Source organism: Coregonus clupeaformis, unplaced genomic scaffold, assembly GCF_020615455.1.
Source record: "Coregonus clupeaformis isolate EN_2021a unplaced genomic scaffold, ASM2061545v1 scaf0260, whole genome shotgun sequence".
NCBI lineage: Eukaryota > Metazoa > Chordata > Actinopteri > Salmoniformes > Salmonidae > Coregonus > Coregonus clupeaformis.
In genome coordinates this window covers 339,235-359,856 of record NW_025533715.1, presented here as the reverse complement: position 1 = coordinate 359,856, position 20,622 = coordinate 339,235, and the positions used below count along the sequence as shown (strand labels likewise).

Genomic DNA, 20,622 nt, shown 5'->3' with positions numbered 1-20,622 from the left:
TGCTCTCACCGACACTCCACTGTACTCTTAGTGCCCACTTCACCTGCAGGTAAAGGTAGACAGGAAAACATTCTGGGAAGTAAATAACACAGAAGCTTGAATATGAATCTGTCATCAGCGACTCAGTCAGAGCGAGAACGGTTACGAAAGAGTGTCGCTTCAGGCAAGAGTAAAAAATCAGGGAGACAGACACCACCACTCCTCCATGTTGCGGTGAATCTTTACATTTCTTTAACAAATATGACAAGAGGCAGGTGTTTCTTTGTCACTGAGGGCTAAAGACAAGGAGGATTTACACAGAGGATAACACAGAGGCAAACACAGAGGCAAACAGCTAATAAGACGCTGAAGCTCAAAAGACAAAACATTGAATGATAACAAATGTGTGTGTTTGTGTGTGAGTGTGCAAGTGTGTGTGGATACTCCTTCATTAAAGTGGTTCTGAGGAGCTTTGAGGTCAACAGTCTCTTCAGTTTACAAAGCTCAGCGGAGCAAGGGGGTCAATACCGCTAGTCTTAATGACACTCCCAAATGGAGCGAGACGTCTGGGTGTGTGTATGTCTGTGTCTGTACCGTGTGTGTGTGTGTGTGTGTATGTGTATGTGTGTGTGTGTGTGTGTGTGTGTGCGTGTGAGGGACTAGGATGAATGCATCTGACACTAAAGGAGTCTCTGTGATGCATTAGACGCCTCGCAAATGAATGGCCCCAAATGGTTATTAATTCATTACCATTAATTCATAATGGGAAATGATTATTGTTACCCTGAAGTACTGAGGAATGAATAAGTGGGCTGGGGACGCATTTCTAAAAAGACCTCTCTATTTTCACCATTATTGTCATTCTGTCATACTGAAACTATACTGAACCAAAATATAAAGGTAACATGCAACAATTTCAAAGATTTTACTGAGTTAGAGTTCATATCAGGAAATCAGTCAATTGAAATACATAAATTAGGCCCTAATCTATGGATTTCACATGACTGGGAATACAGATATGCATCTGTTGGTCACAGATACCTTTAAAAAAAACAATCAGAAAACCAGTCAGTATCTGGTGTAACCACCATTTGACTCATGCAGCGTGACACATCTTCTTTGCATTGATCAGGCTGTTGATTGTGGCCTATGGAATGTTGTCGCACTCCTCATCAGTGGCTGTGCGAAGTTGCTGGATATTGGCAGGAATGGAAACACGTTGTCATACACGTTGTCCAGAGCATCCCAAACATGCTCAATGGATGACATATCTGGTGAGTATGCAGGCCATGGAAGAACTGGGACATTGTCAGCTTCCAGGAATTGTGTACAGATCCTTCTGACATGGGGCCGTGCATTATCATGCTGAAACATGGAGGTGATGGCGACGGATGAATGGCACGACAATAAGCCTCAGGATCTCATCATGGTATCTCTGTGCATTCAAATTGCCATCAATAAAATGCAATTGTGTTCGTTGTCCGTAGCTTATGCCTGCCCATACCATAACCCCACCACCACCATGGGGCACTCTGTTCACAATGTTGACATCAGCAAACCGCTCACCCACACAACGCCATACATGCTGTCTGCCATCTGCCCGGTACAGTTGAAACCGGGATTCATCCGTGAAGAGCACACTTCTCCAGCATGCCAGTGGCCATCGAAGGTGAGCATTTGCCCACTGAAGTCTGTTACGACGCCGAACTGCAGTCAAATCAAGACCCTGGTGAGGACGACGAGCACGCAGATGAGCTTCCCTGAGACGGTTTCTGACAGTTTGTGCAGAAATTCTTCGGTTGTGCAAACCCACAGTTTCATCAGTTGTCCAGGTGGCTGGTCTCAGACGATCCCGCAGGTGAAGAAGCCAGATGTGTAGGTCCTGGACTGGCGTGGTTACACGTAGTCTGTGGTTGTGAGGTCGGTTGGACGTACTGACAAATTCTCTAAAACGACGGCTTATGGTAGAGAAATTATCATTAAATTCTCTGGCAACAGCTCTGGTGGACATTCCTACAGTCAGCATGCCAATTGCACGCTCGATCCAAACTTGAGAATTCTGTGGCATTGTTGTGTGACAAAACTGCAGATTTTAGAGTGGCCTTTTATTGTCCTCAGCACAAGGTGCACCTGTGTAATGATCATGCTGTTTAATCAGCTTCTTGATATGCCACACCTGTGAGGTGGATGGATTATCTTGGCAAAGGAGAAATGCTAACTAACAGGGATGTAAACAAATTTGAGAAAACAAGTTTTTGACTGGCTGGGCCAAAGTTATTCCCCATGGCCCAAGCTACATTATCATCATGAAGGAATGTTCTTCCTCTCCTCTGATCATTTTCCAGATATCCCACCCTTCTCCTCTTTATAGAAAGGAACCTCCTCCATCTCTTCTTCTCCTCCTCAGAGGTATCCCTCTTTTTTTTTTCTTTTTTTTTTTTTTTTTTCTTCTTTTTTTTCGGGGGAAGGATCAGCTTAATATTGCAGATAGATTGTATCTTCTATCAATGTAATTGTCTGCATCACTTCCAATCCCCATTTTTTTTTATTTTTTTATATATATATTCCCCTTTATTACTTTTCAACCCCACCATCCTTTCCCTACTTGGAGTAAATTAGTGAACAACAACGCCCAGGCCTCTACTTCCGGTCCATACTCACTATCTACACCTTATGGACAGAGTTAATTTTACAATAATTCTATATCTATATATATATATATATATATATATATATATATATATATATATATATATATATTTCTGTGACGTCACGAGAGGCTACACAGCTTTCAGCGGGGTTGCTCAAGTAGTGCAAGGAGACAAGGTTGAAACAAAACAAGGATTTTATTATAGGTCTTGGGAAATTAACGAAAATATAACAAAATTCTGTTCTCTTGTGGCTCTTTAAGGGTTAACAGTTCAGGGATGTCTCTTCCACATCCAAAATCATAATTCTCACTCGCTTAGATAACTTTTCCCCAGCCTTACTGTAGTCCACGTTGCAGCTAGTGGCCAACCCAGCAAAAAGTCCTTCCAAATGTCTCTCACGTATTTCCACAGGTGCATATATCCAAAGGTGAGTATTTCCCAAAGGTAAGTATCTCCAAATCCTTATATTCCTCATGGAAGTGGACGTGCAGCACTCTTGTCCTCCAGAGAGCCCAGCTTGGAGACTGTGTCTCTTCCCTTCCCAAACCTTCAGCTCATCAGCTCCTCATTTGTTTCAGCTGCGTGGGAAGATTGGCCATAGAGGGGGTGGAGTTCCCGACCATACCAGCAGATGGAGCCATAGCTGTCTGGGTTTGCAGCCACCTCAGGGGATGTAACGTCCCTCCAGGACACAGCCTCTCGTGACATCACACATCCCCCTCCTCGGGACCGACGTCCTCGTCGGGGTAAAGGCAGCGAAGAAGGCATCACGCCGGGAGAGGGCGTCCCGCATTGCCGTGGTGCTTGCCAGCCTGCTCTCTCTTCCACTCCTCCAACTCTAGGACCAGGGACTCAGCCTCCTGTTGTCTCTCCTTGAGTTTCTTACTGAACGCATCAGCCTTGGTTTTAGCAGAGTTTAGCTTCTGTTGAGCAGCTTTCAGTTCCTTCTCTCTCTCTGCCTCCGCATTCTTCATCTTGTTCTCCAACACCTTGTACTTCTCCTCTGCCTTCTTCTGGACCTCCTTACTACTGCGCAGGGTCTCCTCACACTCCTCGATGGTCCTGCGCAGCCTCTCCAGCTCCTCCTGTTGCTTAGGGAAGGAGCTCTGTTGGAGTTTAGCCTGGAGGATATCTAACTCTTCTGTCTTCATGTCTAACTGTTGCTTTAACAAACGATACCTCTCAGCGGTCCCCTTCAGACCAGACAGTTCTTTGTCCAGATTCTGTAGCTCCGTCTCTGTGTCGGTCTGGGCACCTGCCATCCCTATCAGAGCCCGGGCGGGAGTGAGTAACTCGGAGGATTGCACCGAGCCTTCCCAGGATGAGTCTTGCCTCTCCGTTTCCGAGGTACTCGGGTTATCCTCTCCTGAGACTCTCTCCAGAGTGGGTAAAAGGCTGGGCAGTCTCGTCCAATTAGGACAGGGACGGGAGGGAATCAACCACCCCCGCCGTCGTGTGTATGGTTCCCCGTGTGCTGGTCATTGTAAGTTCAGTAATGGGGTATTCTCTGGTGTCCCCATGGACACAGGAAACTGGGAGGACTTTCCCCGGGGTCAGACACGTTGGGCCCACCAAATCCTTACGCACCAGGGTGGCCCGGCTACCAGAATCCAGTAAGGCCTCCACATCATGGTGATTCACAGTTATCGGGCAGGTGGGGGGGTCGATCTGGGCCGCCATCTACGACTCCCAAGAGCGAGGCAAAACGGTGTGTGGGTGCTGAGCTGGAGGACTCCGCAGTGGGCATAGGTTCATCGGCTGGTTTCCCACACTGCCAGGAGATATGTCCCATCTCCCCACACCGGTAACACTGTCGAAGTTTCCCCCTCCTGGTGTACTCTTCTTGGACCCGCCTGGTTTCTGGCTCCCCCTGGAGCCGGGATAAGTCCTGACGTGGCTGGGTTCGAGACCTTGGGGTCCTTTGGACGGGTTCTTCCCATTTGTGGTGGGGCCGCACTCCTGGGGTCTTTTCGGGAAGCATTCAGCATCTCCGCTGTGGCCTGGTACTTTTCCACAGCTTCCACGGTCAGATCAGCCGTGGTCAAGGCCTGTTGACTGATGAACCGTTTTGCCTCATAAGGCAGGGCGCGTAGGTAACGATCCACCACAACGGCCTCCACCACCGCCGCTGCTGTATTCCTCTGCGGATCCAGCCATTTCCTTGCGATTCGGACAAGTTCATGCATCTGCGCCCGAGGAGGTTGGTCTGGTTGGAAGGTCCAGCTGTGAAAGCGCTGGGCCATACCAAACTTTGTGAGTCCATATCTGCTGAGGATCTCAGACTTCAGGGCATCATAGTCAGTAACCTGGTCAGGCCCCCAGGTCCCGGACAGCATTCAGCGATTCCCCGGTTAGAAAGGGGGGCTAACAGACCAACCCACTGTTGCTTGGGCCAGGCTTCCCTAGTGGCCGTGGCCTCAAATGCATGCAGGTATGCCTCAATGTCATCGGTAGCTCCCATCTTAGATATAAAGTCACTTGCCTTTATTGGGCGGGTATTTTGGACAACCCTCTGTCTCTGCAACTGCAATTCCTCTGCCTTCAGAAGGTTGGCTTTCTTTTGCTCCTCCAAGAGAGCCACGTTTGCTTGCATCTGGGCTTGCTGGCCAGCAACAAGGGCTTTCAATATGTCCTCCATTTCAGTCGGGCGGGGAGCCTACGGCCAACTTGGAAAACTGGGTGATCAAACCTTCGGTATCCTCCTCTGACATGCACTATTAACGCTTGAGCGTGCCCGTATTCTCCACCATCTGTGACGTCACGAGAGGCTACACAGCTTTCAGCGGGGTTGCTCAAGTAGTGCAAGGAGACAAGGTTGAAACAAAACAAGGATTTTATTATAGGTCTTGGGAAATTAACGAAAATATAACAAAATTCTGTTCTCTTGTGGCTCTTTAAGGGTTAACAGTTCAGGGATGTCTCTTCCACATCCAAAATCATAATTCTCACTCGCTTAGATAACTTTTCCCCAGCCTTACTGTAGTCCACGTTGCAGCTAGTGGCCAACCCAGCAAAAAGTCCTTCCAAATGTCTCTCACGTATTTCCACAGGTGCATATATCCAAAGGTGAGTATTTCCCAAAGGTAAGTATCTCCAAATCCTTATATTCCTCATGGAAGTGGACGTGCAGCACTCTTGTCCTCCAGAGAGCCCAGCTTGGAGACTGTGTCTCTTCCCTTCCCAAACCTTCAGCTCATCAGCTCCTCATTTGTTTCAGCTGCGTGGGAAGATTGGCCATAGAGGGGTGGAGTTCCCGACCATACCAGCAGATGGAGCCATAGCTGTCTGGGTTTGCAGCCACCTCAGGGGGATGTAACGTCCCTCCAGGACACAGCCTCTCGTGACATCACAATACATACACATACACACACATATACATATATATATATATATATATATACATACATATATACATACATATACATATACACATCTATTTATTTTTTTTCTCCTGAACTTCTTCTACTCTCAACCTCTCCGATCATCTTCATGATGTCCATCCGGTTTGCCTCTAAATGCCATATCTTTCTAACTGTGCTCCTTCCCAAAAGCTCCCAACATACAACCTATATACTTATTATGGACACAGTATGCTTACATTATTAGCTATCTTTGTTATTATTTGTTGTTATTTGTTATTAGTCCCATCCTTCAACTCTATTCAATACCTCCCATCTATCTCTCTTAACACCATCCATATAGGATTTCTATTTGCCATATATATTTCAACCATACTGTGATGTTTTACAAAAGTTCTGAACCTTTCTATTCTCATTGCTTCTACAGATTGTGAATTAAAAATAAACATTTTTGCTAAAAGTATTATTATATTATTGATTGATTGACTATGACTTTTCAGATCACCCAGTAATGCTATCTGCAAGGTTAGTTCCAGGTAAATATTGCAATCCTTTAGCCATTCCTGGACCTGTGTCCAAAAACAAGCTACAAATGGACAGAACCAAAACAAATGATCTAATGATTCTATCTCTTCACAGCAAAATCTGCAGAGCTGGGAAGATTGTATCCCCATATAAATAACATTCTATTGGTAGCAAGAATTTTATATAATAATTTAAATTGAAAGATTCTAATTTTTGAATCCGGTGTCGTTTTGCGTGTCAGTTCATAAACACTATGCCATGGGATCGGTACGTCAAAGATCTCTTCCCAACTATTTTGCAATCTATATGGGACTGCTGTCAATCCTTTGGTCCTTAAGTGAAACTGATATACTTTTTTTATTTATCACAGTTTTCCTTAACCAATTATGTTCTTTAATGCAAGGCCGACAGACAAGTTCCTTTACTTTCTCCCCCTTCAACTTTCCTCTTCCACTTTTGCGGTATGGCTGCAATTATTTGGTTGTAATTTTGGGTAGAGCAGACATTTCCATATGTTTTTATTAGCTGCATGTGCGACATAACTCCACCAGTCCTACCGATGATATCATTTACGAAGATTATACCTTTTTTAAACATTCTGTCAATAAATATAGGTTTTTTGTCAATTAGTATATTTGAATTTAACCACAATATTTGTTGCATTATTTGTTCTGTCGTTTCTGGAGGATTAAATTGAAATTGTAACCAACTTTCTATGGCTTGTTTTAGAAAAAAGGCACCTCCTCCATCTCTTCTTCTCCTCCTCAGAGGTATCCCTCTTTGTCCTTGCTGTGTGGGCCCCATCAGCCTATGATGACAGCACAGCACATCCCGTCTGACGTATGAACAATAGGCCTGATTTAGCGCGAACCAACACTAGTCAGGAACACACAGAGAGAGCAGCTCTGAGCACCACCATAGTTCCTCCTCTTCTCTCTCCTCTCCTCTTCATCTAGACTTGAACCCGGGTCTTGTCCTCACTCCTCTTGGCCAAAGGGTCCCAACCGTACAACACAGAGGAACCCCTCAAAACATTTCGCTAGTTAGCTTTTTTAGCAGGCGTGTCTTTTATAATGTGCTTCACAAATGACTAGGGAGTTCTAGATGGTTCCAGCGGGTTTGTAGGCAGATAAAGGAGTCCGATTCGCCGAGAGCTGTTGTCGGCCAATCCGCTAGAATTATCCTGAAATCCCTCTAAAGCCTTAATGTAAAGACAGCGACTGTATTCTATGGACGAGCTGCCACTAGGGTTTACACAGGGGACAGAGAGAGAGAGAGAGAAACAAGACTGGTATGGATCTGTGGTACATTGTTATATTGTTACTGAGGCTTACCTATGTCTGAAATCTTTATTTCTTAGAGGAGCGGAAGCAGAAGGGAACAAGAAAGAGAAGAAAAGAAAGAGAGAGATGATAGATGAGCGTTGGTTAGTCAGGAGGGAGAACACACAGAAAGAGAGACAGGTCCTGCCATGGATACGAAGGAAGAGCGATGTCTGCACGCACGCACGCGCGCGCGCACACACACACACACACACACACACACACACACACACACACACACACACACACACACACACACACACACACACACACACACACACACACACACACCACCTGTACATCATTAAACATATTAATACACACTGAAACATTAACATACATATATATATATATATATATATATATAGACAGTCAGGCAGGCAGGAAGAGAGTTAGAACACACATCCCCCCCACCCACACAAACACACAGCCGTCACGGTTGTTGAGCAGAGGCAGCTCTAAGCAGTAGTTTCCCCCTCCTGCCACAAGTCTTACCCAGAGAAAAGGAAACCATAAATGGTCCAGCTGGGAGCTAGCGTTTGCGTTAGCATGAATGATTCACCTGGGAGCTAGCATTAGCGTTAGCGTTCCATGCTTGTGCTCCAGGTTAACAGGCTCATAATGGCCTATTGATTGTGTCCCAGAAAATGAAAAGGCAGAGCCTAAACAATACCGTTAGCACCCACGGCGACTAGCCAGAACGCTGGGATTACTGTATATGCCAACGTTGAGGAGTGACTTTTCATTTATAACACACACACTTTCTCTCTCTCTTTTTCTAATTAGTCAATTTTTAATTTACAGGACTGGGTCCACCAAGCCAATAATAAAATTGAGTTAAGACTGGGTGTATTACTGTGTGCTGGCCGGAGAGAGAGAGAGAGAGAGAGCGAGAGAGAGAGCGAGAGAGAGAGAGAGAGAGAGCGAGAGAGCGAGAGAGAGAGAGAGAGAGAGCGAGAGAGCGAGCGAGCGAGAGAGAGAGAAAGAAAGAAAGAAAGAAAGAAAGAAAGAAAGAAAGAAAGAAAGAAAGAGCAATAGTGTTGTACTTGTATACATGATTATATGTACTATTATTACTTTTATTGAAATGAACTGTATTTCATTATACTCATTGCATTGTACTGCTTTAGCAATATCTACAAATTGTATTTCATGCCAATAAAGCAATCTGAATTTGAATTTGAATTAGAGAGAGATTGAGAGAGAGACAGAGAGAGAGAGAGAGAGAGAGAGAGAGAGGGGGGGGTGAAAGGGAGGGAGGATTTACATCCCTGTGTCTGGTCATATTTTCATGGAAGGGTGAGTTTATCAGTGGGGAAAGAGAGAAAGCAAGAGAAGCAGAAGCTGGAGAAGGAAAAGAGGAGAGAAAGACAGGGGATATATTTCATCAGGGGAAAATGTGAGAAGGTCATTTATGAGCAGTGAGTGTTCATAACAGTGCTAAAATGTCCTACAGACCAGGAGAGTGTGTGTGTGTGTGTGTGTGTGTGTGTGCATTCCATATCTCTGTATCTCATCATTGTAAATGACCAGATATGACTGACCACACTCCACATGTAGCGAGTGTGAAAAGGAATTTTTACTGAAACAGGTTAATGTTTGTGTATCAGGGGGTACCGCTTGTGTCATCCAGCCATCCATCACTGAATTCTCCTGTCCATCTTACTCCCTTCCCCACACCTGGCAACCTGAGCACCACCCCTTCAATCCATCCACCCATCCACCAACGCCACCCACACACCCCACCTCCCTCCCTCAATTTATCTATCCATCCATCCCTCTTTCTCTACATATGCATCTTAGTCATTCATCAGAAGTAGGTAAAACAACCACAGATCAAGAACATTACAAAAGTAAAACCATCTTCAAGAAATAGACCCAACATCGCTTTGATTCAGACTAAAACAAAAGGCAAGTACAACAAATAAGCTAGTTTTTCCCTTTCTCCATCCTTACCTGAGCTCCATAACACTGGTGACGTTCCCAGAGGGGAAGATGCGTCTGATGTAGTTGAAGTCCCCAACGAAGAGGCTCCCGTCGGAGCCACAGGCCAGCGCCACGGGGGCCAGCAGCTTGTTGCCCTCCGCCTGGCCGTTACAGCTGGGGCACGAGATGCTGCGGCGCCGGCCGTTACCCATGATGCTGCTGATCACTGGAGGCTGCTGGGAGATGAACACGTTCTCACCATTGCCCTTGTACAGGATGCCTGGATGGGGGGAGAGGGAGGGGAAGGAAGATTAGTCGCTGTGTCAAAGTGCCGATTGCCGAACAAGAAGTGAATTGTTCTTGTTAGATAAAGCTTATTTCCGTAGCTTTATGTACATTTGTGTAATTTCTGAACTTCCATGTTCGTCAAGGTGTTGGAACATTTCATACAGTCTTGTTATTAACTTTTTAGGTTGGCCAAAAATTACAAAAAACTTAGTTGGCGCATATTTAAACTGTAAAGTATTATCAAATAACAGCATATATGTAAAGGGAATATGATTCAGCTTGTTGCAAACGTGGTTGAGAGATCAATGTAACACTTAGATTGTCCAGTAGTTTCAACAGTTTAACTTGACCAGATGATCACCACAGGGAAATCAAATCAAAGCGTTACAAACTGCTCTCCTCACTCTCTCTCTCATCAAATAAATTCAGGCCAATGTTGTTTTTCATTTTTAACTCAACACCACTTCCTGTTATTCCTCGCCCCAAGGCTAGCCAGCTATGCAGCGAGGAAATAGACACTCACTGCTTTCAAATGAGACTAAAAAAATAATATCCCCGCTTCAGAAAATAATATTCACGCTTCTCGCAGAACTAAATCCGCACACAACACACACACACACACACACACACACACACACACACACTATTAGAATTTCACCAAAAATGTGTAATTAATATCCCATTTGAATATTTCATTTCTCAGATGATTTTCACCTCTGTGAGAATGTGATCTGAAGGAAACCTAGCGGGGTTTAAATGGGTTGACACCACAGCTGCTCCTGTTGTAATGATTAAGGGCTTTTGATCATTGGAATGTTCATTTACGTGGTGCTGGGACTGAGGGCAGGTTTTTATCTGGTAGTGGTGGTCGTTTGGAATCGATAAACGGTGTTAGCGCTGGTGTATGGAGCTGTGTTAGGACTGGGGTGATATGGGTGTGGGGCACCCTGGGTAGGTGTTGCCTGAGCTTGCACCTCTCTCTCTTTCCATTCAATTAAATTAAATTCAAAGGGATTTATTGGCATGGGAAACATACAGTATGTTTACATTGCCAAAGCAAGTGAAATAGATATTCTCTCTCTCGTTCTCTCACTTTCTCTCAACAGGGTTTCATAGGCTCACACAGCGTGGGTGATGAAAAGATGCATGCATGTGTGTGTGTGTGTGTGTGTGTGTGTGTGTGTGTGTGTGTGTGTGTGTGTGTGTGTACGTATGTGTGTGTGTGTCACCACACATTTAAGAAAATGAAGCCTCCCCACCAGTAATACACAACTGGGTGCTGATTTGAAAAAACTGTTGAAAGACAAAGGAGTTAAATGGGATCAGCCGTAGGTGTAGTTTTCAAAGCAACAATATGTGTACTACTTCAAACCACTGCTATTCTGAAATAACCTCACTAACTACAACTATCTGTATATAAAAACTAAAAAGATACAAATACTTAATTTCTGGATTTTTTGTTTGTTTTGATAATCATTACTTTTGTAGCTAGCAATAAAAATTGCGGACAATTAAAATAATAATTACAGCTACTTGATTATCAGCATATTCATAGAGACATAACTTATATATGATAACGTAATAACACTCTTAATAATGTGATAAAAACATAAACAATTATAACATTAATATTGTTCTGATTACTAGCTATAATTATTGTAATAATTATGATAATACTAATTATTAAATAATATTGTATTTATTCAATACATATATATATTTTATGACATTAAATACTATTCAATCATACTATAATATTGTATATAATAATATTGTATATAATATATAATATTACATTATATTTATAACTTAAATAATATTATAATAATTACTAAGTACAGTATCATTAGTGTTATCATCATCCATATCAATATCTTCCTCAACAATGTATTTATCTTTGCGAATACATAACTATTTAATTATTGCTCTCATTATCATTAATTATTTCCCTCCAAGAATGATTCCCTCTGGCAGTAAAGGAAATAGCTACCAAATCAATACAATTGCAGCCGGTTAATCAATCATTCTATTCTCTCAGGTCTGGTGCCTTGACATTGTCCCAGTCTCAGATTCCTTTCTGCTCCATATCCTTAGTGCATGAATTGGGCCAGTATTGTGCACCTCAAATGTCTTATTGAATATTCGCTCTAAAATATCAACCCTGGTATAGTAAAATTAAAATGAGTGATGGCGCCTAAAATGATTTTGGGCAGATTTTCCTTTCCACTAAAAGCACCGAATATACTAGAGAAATTAATATATGAATGGGATATATGGTGATGTTTTGGGAATATTGTGGGGATATATGGGAATGTTTTGGGAATATTGTGGGGATATATATGGGAATGTTTTGGGAATATTGTGGGGATATATGGGAATGTTTTGGGAATATTGTGGGGATATATATGGGAATGTTTTGGGAATATTGTAGGGGATATATGGGAATGTTTTGGGAATATTGTGGGGATATATATGGGAATGTTTTGGGAATATTGTGGGGATATATATGGCAATGTTTTGGGAATATTGTGGGGATATATATGGGAATGTTTTGGGAATATTGTGGGGATATATGGGAATATTGTGGGGATATATAGGAATGTTGTTATACTAAGCTCCCCCCAGGATGTACTGAGCTTCCCTCTGTGCTGTGCCATGCCCTGTCTCCTGAGGGCCATTGGAACAAACACACATCCTGTACCACTACCCACAGGCCCTGGCACACTCTGCCCGCCCGTGCCCAGAGACTGGCACTGATTGGCTGGCGCATGACAGGAACAGTTTCTGATTGGCTGTGGGGGAATGACAGTTATTTTTTTTTTTGTCATTTAGCAGACACTCTTATCCAGAGCGACTTACAGTTAGTGAGTGCATACATTTTCATACTGGCCCCCCGTGGGAATTGCCTATGATAGGCTGAATGAGAGATAGAGAGAAAGAGGAAGAGAAAGTGGCCGAAGGTGCTGCTGTGTGGATTTTGGGCTGTGTGATGTAGCCAGTGGGGTTGTGTTTTCAGTTTGATCCAAAACGCTGGGGTTTAATATCAGGCCTGAGGATATGGTGATGGGGGGAGAGGGGCTTGGGCGACACGCGTGGTGTTCTGGTAATCGCTTGGCTAATAACAACAGGAACTAATGCTAGAGGCAGTGTGTCAGTTCATTGGGTAGCCTACAGCCAGGGGGTAGTTTTAGGCTTTAGAAATACCTAAATATAAGCCTTGTGGTCTGCGTGATATTCAACAAATTACAATATGGTGTTTAAGTAAAAAACCAAAAAATACAAGTTGAAAAAGATTTGTCCAATTATAATTTTACAACATGTAGTCTTGTTTTGACTTTGTTACTTCAACCAAGAGTTTCTTTCCTCTGTTTATTTTATGATCAGCACCCCTTCACCGTAACAGGGTGCTGCTGACGAGGCCTAACAGTATATCAAATAGACTGGACCTGTCCATCAACACAGGGGGTATTTTATCTGTGGTGGAGTGAGGTGTGGTGCGTGCATGCACGAGGCAACAAGGTGTGGAGTAGTGGGGGAGAGAGGGGGAGAGAGAGAAGGAGAGGAGAAGCATTTGATCTTTATTTCATGGCTCTGGTTGGATCAAGGACACCGGGAGAGAGACCAGGGTCGGAGGGAGTCACGGACGGCAAACGGACGCCGCTTAGAGGTGGTAACGCAGCCGTGTTGTGGCTTGGCCAAGCGATATGAAATAGAATAACGAATGTCTGACAGAGGGAAAACGTGAGTGTACATACACATCGATGCACAGACAACAAACAACATGAAAGTATATCAAGTACATGGGCACAGTGTACAATATACCAACATAATGTACACATTCAAACACCTACTTTAAGGTCATCAAGGTCACTTCACAGTCTCAGGATAGAATGGTTGGCTGGCAGTACAACATAGACGGCTATTGCTGGTATTGCCTTGACGCTTCCAAGTAGTATTGTATCGATTCTCAAGCATTTCATATTCATAACTGCAGCAAAGGTAGGTAAAGGACAAGTACGAATAAAAGCTAGGATACTGGATGGATGTGCTACAATTTAGAAAACGACTCAGGTATTGGTGCATATGGAAATGAATTCCTTATTTTATGTAGCAGTTGATATACAGTAAATATACAAAACATTAAGGACACCTGCTCTTTCCATGACATAGACTGACCAGGTGAATCCAGGTGAAAGCTATGATCCCTTATTGATGTCACTTGTTAAATCCACTTCAATCAGTGTAGATGAAGGGTAGGAGACAGGTTAAAGAAGGATTTTAAACCTTGAGACAAGTGTGTATGTGTGCCATTCAGTGGGTGAATGGGCAAGACAAGATTTAAGTGCCTTTGAATGGAGTATGGTAGTAGGTGCCAGGCGCACCAGTTTATGTCAAGAACTGCAACGCTGCTGGGTTTTTCATGCTCAACAGTTTCCCATGTTTTTCAAGAATGGTCCACCACCCAAAGGACATCTAGCCAACTTGGCACAACTTTGGGAAGCATTAGGGTCAACATGGGCCAGCATCCCTGTGGAACGTTTTCGACAACTTGTAGAGTCCATGCCCCAACGAATTGAGGCTGTTCTGAGGGCATAAGGGGGTGTAACTCAATATTAGGAAGGTGTTCCTAATGTTTTGTACACTCTGTATATTCTGTGGAAAAGGCATGTGTGATATCTTATTCGGAAATGTGTCACTAAAAGCTTTCCATGTTTGTATTACTCTACACTAAATATGCAAGGACTTTTTCTCTGTAATTTACACTTAACAAAAATATAAACGCAACATGTAAAGTGTTGGTCATGAGGTGAAATAAAAGATCCCAGAAATGTTCCATACGCACAAAAAGCTTATTTCTCTCAAATTTTGTGCACAAATTTGTTTACACCTTGTGCTGAGGACAATAAAAGGCCACTCTAAAATGTGCAGTTTTGTCACACAACAATGCCACAGATGTTTCAAGTTTCGTGGGAGCCTGCAATTGGCATGCTGACTGCAGGAATGTCCACCAGAGCTGTTGCCAGAGAATTGAATGTTAATTTATCTACCATAAGCCGCCTCCAACGTTGTTTTAGAGAATTTGGCAGTATGTCCAACCGACCTCATAACCGCAGACCACATGTAACCACGCCAGCCCAGGACATCCACATCCGGCTTCTTCACCTACGGGATCGTCTGAGACCAGCCACCCGGACAGCTTATGAAACAGAGGTGTATTTCTGTCTGTAATAAAGCCCCTTTGTGGGGAAAAACTCATTCTGATTGGCTGGGCCTGGCTCCTGCCCAGTCATGCGAAATCCAAAGATTAGGGTCTAATTTATTTATTTCCTTATATGAACTGTAACTCAGTAAAATCATAGAAATTGTTGCATGTTGCGTTTATATTTTCGTTCAGTATAGCTTTAAAAAAATCTTTCAAGAGCTTGCCAGTGGAGAGAAAGGGAGAGAGAGCGAAGGAAGAGGGGAAGAGCAGGAGATAGAGAGAGAGTGCAAGAGACAGAGTTCTATGAGGGATGGATGGATGGTTGGGTAGGTCATTTGGGTCATTCAGAAATAACAACAACTCCCAAAACTGCTGTCATCTTCTGAGCTCGCAAATACGCCTCAACCACAGCCTCCGTCAAAACTTCATGTCATTATTTCCACTTCCTCCTGACCGCCCAGCCAAACCACACCAGTCTCCTCTCTCCTTTCTCTCTCTTTCGCATTCCTCTTTTTTCTCTCTCTTTAGTATGCAGAACTCAGAGGACAGAAAGACCGAGAGAAAGAGAGAGAGAGAAAGGAGGGGGACGGAGAGAACCCTTACTCTTACAGAGAACTACTAAAAACAGCGTCACCAAAGTTATTCCACTGGGATACCAAAGGCACTGCAAACAGGACTAAGTCTTGGTGTAGTTCTTTTGGTTGAAGAGGGGGAAGAGGAAGAGATGAAGAGAGGGATGGATGGATGAGAAGAGAGGAGGAAAAAGGAGGGCTTTTGCTTCAAAGAAAGTACTTCAAAGGATGGCTTCACGCTGTGTGCCTTAAATTATTCACGTCGGGCAACATGTTGGAATTCTGTGCAGCCGCTATGCCGCTTGCGAGGTTTATTAACCGCTAGATGAATGATGCCATCTTAGAGAGAAACTCCTCTGTGAGTGAGCCCCTGCACAACGAGGGTCCGCACCGCCAGCCCGAACCCCTGACATACCGTAGCCAAGCACCGAACCCCCAGCTGAACCCCCTAAACCTCAGGTAGCTAGTTAGCCTAGCGCCCTCTGATCACCAGGATCATTCATCGATTAGCTGATTGAGCGGAGTTAGCGGTTAGCGATAGCAGTAGCGGCTGTGTTGGATCCTGCTGAGTGGCGCTAGCGTTAGCTATAGCAGAGCGGGTCGGCTGATGTGATTGGGGCGGTGGAGCGGTTTGGATAGTGTGTGTGTGCTGGAGTGGCCTAACAAAGACGGATGGGCCTGAGAGAGCACACACATATGCCACACTGTATATTAATGCATGTGGCAATTCCCACCTGCTGCATACATATGGTTTAGTCTCCTCTGAGAAATGTTCTGTATGTGTTGAACTCCTATATCAGAGTAATTGGGAACATAGGCTGCGTCCCAAATGGCAACCATGAACAGTAACTCCTCCCTTAGGAACCACAGACATGGTCACATTAGTGTAACAAGGCAATACGTCTGTCTGGGGTATTACAACATCAGGGTAACAAGGGGTTAATATAATCCTCTGGTTCTGCCTGAATGCATGCATTATGAATGAGTGTGTGTGTGTGTTTGTGTGTGTCTGTGTGTGAATGAGTAGAGACGATAAAATATGCTTGTACACATTTTCCATTATTGAGACGGAGAGAAAGCGAGAGGATAAACGTCTTGGGCGTCAGAGCAAATCAAACTGGAACACGGTCCGCTCTAAATATCTACAATATGGAAGCTGACATCATAGTTACATTGAAGACCATAACATCAATGTATTGGGTTGATTGTAAATGTAAATGTAAAATTATTGGAAAAGACTACAGTGTATTGTCTATGTGTATGACGTTTTGAATAATTATTGTACGGTGATGCCTAAGAGATGTGTCCATCCTCGGATGGACGCTAGAGTTCTATTCTGTTCTGTTCTATTCTAATTCTATTCCCTGTCCAGCCATGGCTCTTTGTGTTGCTGACCTTGACCTTGAAGCCCTTCTTTAACACTAGAACAGCCAAGACAGTCAATCTGACCGTTTTCAATTTTGGAATTTCAATAACTTAATTTCATTAAAAACCTTGAACCCACCTTTTCCTAAATATGTGTATTTTAAACTCTAGCAATACTTTGAGATAAATATCATAAAAGACTAAACGTTTCTGAGCATTTCATCCTCAAAACGCCATTATGGTCAAAATGGACAATCAAAAAGGAATCCATTCATATTTAGTTTCGGAAGGTCATAAAAAACATATATATTTAAAAGAACAGCAAGAATAGCATGTTTTGAGATGTATTTATCTGTGCTTAGTAGCCGTGGCTATGGCTGCTAATGATGCCAATGAAATCAACCTGTTCATTTAGCAGACATCAGAGGCCCTTCCCTACCACAGTCAACACATATATATATTTTACAGTAAGAATATCATGGAATATTACAGAAATAGCCCAAATGGCTATTGCTGATTGTCACCAGTACTCACATGACGAGCGTGCACGTGGAGCTGCGGTTATTCTAGGAAAAAGTTATATTTTGAAACAGAGACCATCCGCGCAATTTGTAGAGTTTTTTGGCAAAAATAGGTTCATTAGAAACCTTGGAATGTGCTCTTTCCGATAGGGTATAGCAATCAAAACGTCTGGCCTGCATGGACCTCTGTAGGATGATATGGAAGAAGTGCTATTTGGTAAACTCTGTTCCCTTCTTTGTCAATGCAAGCTGCACGGCTCATCAGTCTCTTCATTCTCAATTTCACAATTGATAATATTGTCACCCATTAGACTATTGTCAATTGAATCTTGTCTTTAGGCCACATCTAAACATTTTAAAACATTTAAACATTTTAATCATTTAGCAGTGAGTGCATACATTTTCATACTGGCCCCCCCTGGGAAACGAACCCACAACCCTGGCGTTGCAGGCGCCATGCTCTACCAACTGAGCTACAGGGGGCACTCACTAGAAACAGACAATCAGAGATTCTATTATTATATACAATCTATTATTATATGTGTGAAATTAGTTTCAATATAGTTCAGGTGTTACAGTCAGAAAATACACTATCATCTTATTTTAGTATTTAGTCTAGATTCTGATCAATCAATAAATTTTCTAACTGATTATAATTTACATTTGGTGTCCTGAGGTTTCTGATGACCGATTTGAATGTTATAAATGCATTAATTTAGCAATATTATGGAATATTCACACAACTGAAATATCAACGGTCAGAATGACGGTCACAAAGGTACGTATAGTAAATGAGATGGATGGCCTATTTTCTGTTTCCACACACACGCACACACATACACACCTCCCACAGGTGGAATTTCTGCCCTAGTCACCCTTGACCCCTATATTCCTGTCTAGCAGGAAAGCATTAGGTGTGTGTGTGTGTGTGTGTGCGTATGTGTGTGTGTGTGTGTGTGTGTGTTTGTGTGCGTATCTGCATGTGTACACACCACCTCTCCTTTTGGGGAAATCAACAATAACAAATGAACAGGGTCCTGGGTAGGAAAACGGCTCAATCAGTTAGGCCTTGGACTGACATACCAGGGAAAACCCCACTGTGGCCAGGTGCTTTGTGTGTGTGTGTGTGTGTGTGTGTGTGTGTGTGTGTGTGTGTAGATTGAGAATTCTTCCTTTCTATCTATTTAATTTAAATAAACTGCAACCCATGTGTGTTTTAGTGTGTGTAAAAGCGTGAAAAGAAATGTGTGTGTGATTATTTTCCAATCCGGTACAGTGCCGGTCAATAATCATTAACCAAAATCTATTTCTCATCATAATCCTTCTGGACCTGTCACTGCTTCTCCCGCCTGTCTTTCCGTGCTAAACACCTTTGTTGGTTGGTATTTCACGCTAGTTGCTTGTCCACGCTTAATCTAGGTAATGGCTATAAGAGTTTTATCCAGGTAATGGCTATAAAAGCTTAATCCAGGTAATGGCTATAAAAGCTTAATCTAGGTAATGTCTATAAGAGTTTAATCTGGGTAATGGCTATAAAAACTTAATCCAGGTAATGGCTATAAGAGTTTAATCCAGGTAATGGCTATAAAAGCGTAATCCAGGTAATGGCTATAAAAGCTTAATCTAGGTAATGGCTATAAAAGCTTAATCTAGGTAATGGCTATAAGAGTTTAATCGAGTTAATGGCTATAAGAGTTTAATCTAGGTAATGGCTATAAAAAGTTAATCCAGATAATGGCTATAAGAGTTTAATCTAGGTAATGGCTATAAGAGTTTAATCTAGGTAATGGCTATTAAAGCGTAATCCAGGTAATGGCTATAAGAGTTTAATCCAGTTAATGGCTATAAGAGCTTAATCTAGGTAATGGCTATAAGAGTTTAATCTAGGTAATGGCTATAAAAGCTTAATCCAGGTAATGGCTATAAGAGTTTAATCTAGGTAATGGCTATAAGAGCTGAATCTAGGTAATGGCTATAAGAGTTTAATCTAGGTAATGGCTATAAGAGCTTAATCTAGGTAATGGCTATAAGAGTTTAATCTAAATCATGGCTATAAGAGCTTAATCTAGATAATGGCTATAAAAACAGAATCTAGGCTATAAGAGCTTCCCTGTGGTGCTTGCTTGGTCTCTGAAAGGGTTTGACTGTCTCCAGCTCTTCTTATGTCAATGATTCTGCAATCCCTCCAAAGCCTTTATGTAAAGAGAGTGACTGTATTCTACGGATGAGCTGCCACTTGGCTACCAAACTAAGTGTTTTTTTGCCGGATTTTCAACCCAGAAGAATTGGAAAACAATAACAGCTCTCTAAAGTGAGACACTACAATAAATGTCACGGCCGAGGAAAGGGAGAGGGAGGGAGAGTTTAAAATGGGGGAATGAGAACGAGGCGCCCCGGCTTCCCCAGGTGCCAAGGATTGTGGGTAGTGAGGCCCACCTGCTGAGCTGGCCGCTGGAGCTAAAACACCACAGGCCTCTGAATAGGCCTGATAAGGAGAGATGAAAGGAGGAGAGAGAGAGAGGGGGAGAGAGGGAGGGAGGAGAGGAGAGAGAGAGGGGGGAGATGAGGGAGATTGAGAGCGAGAGGGGGGGAGACAGAGGAAGGAGGGGGGACATCACAGGGTTTCACCACTCCAGGGTCTTCCGTCACCACATTACACGCTCCCAACCAATCAGAGATGGTCGGTACTAGGATACGGGAGAATATATGTGTTGGTGTGTGTGTACGCTATGAGAGAGAAGGTGTGTGTGTGTGTAAAAACTCCTGCCTACTACAGCCTTTAGGTAGTTTTATGTGTATGAGAGTGCTGCCAAAACACACAGGACCAGGAAAGAGGGAATGCCAGAGAATCAAATATTGAGAATGAGTTTGTGACAGAGATGTCTGGAGTCTACAGGGTGAGATGGGTAGT

The 20,622-nt window shown here is 43.2% G+C and overlaps 1 protein-coding gene across 11 annotated transcripts in view; it reads right to left on the bottom strand.

Annotated features, from left to right (window-relative positions):
* tenm3 (teneurin transmembrane protein 3) overlaps nt 1-20,622 on the bottom strand; it is a 274,702-nt gene that overhangs the window by 30,953 nt on the left and 223,127 nt on the right. For 7 of the 11 annotated variants that reach the window (XM_041868495.2, XM_045214459.1, XM_045214461.1 and 4 more), the window contains 2 exons: nt 9,793-10,042; nt 7,849-7,869 (listed from right to left, as the gene is read on the bottom strand). In XM_041868495.2, coding sequence (XP_041724429.2) covers nt 7,849-7,869; nt 9,793-10,042 — 271 coding nt within the window. The remainder of the gene's footprint in view (nt 1-7,848; nt 7,870-9,792; nt 10,043-20,622) is intronic. The other 4 variants (XM_045214458.1, XM_045214460.1, XM_045214467.1 and 1 more) reach the window with 1 other exon arrangement.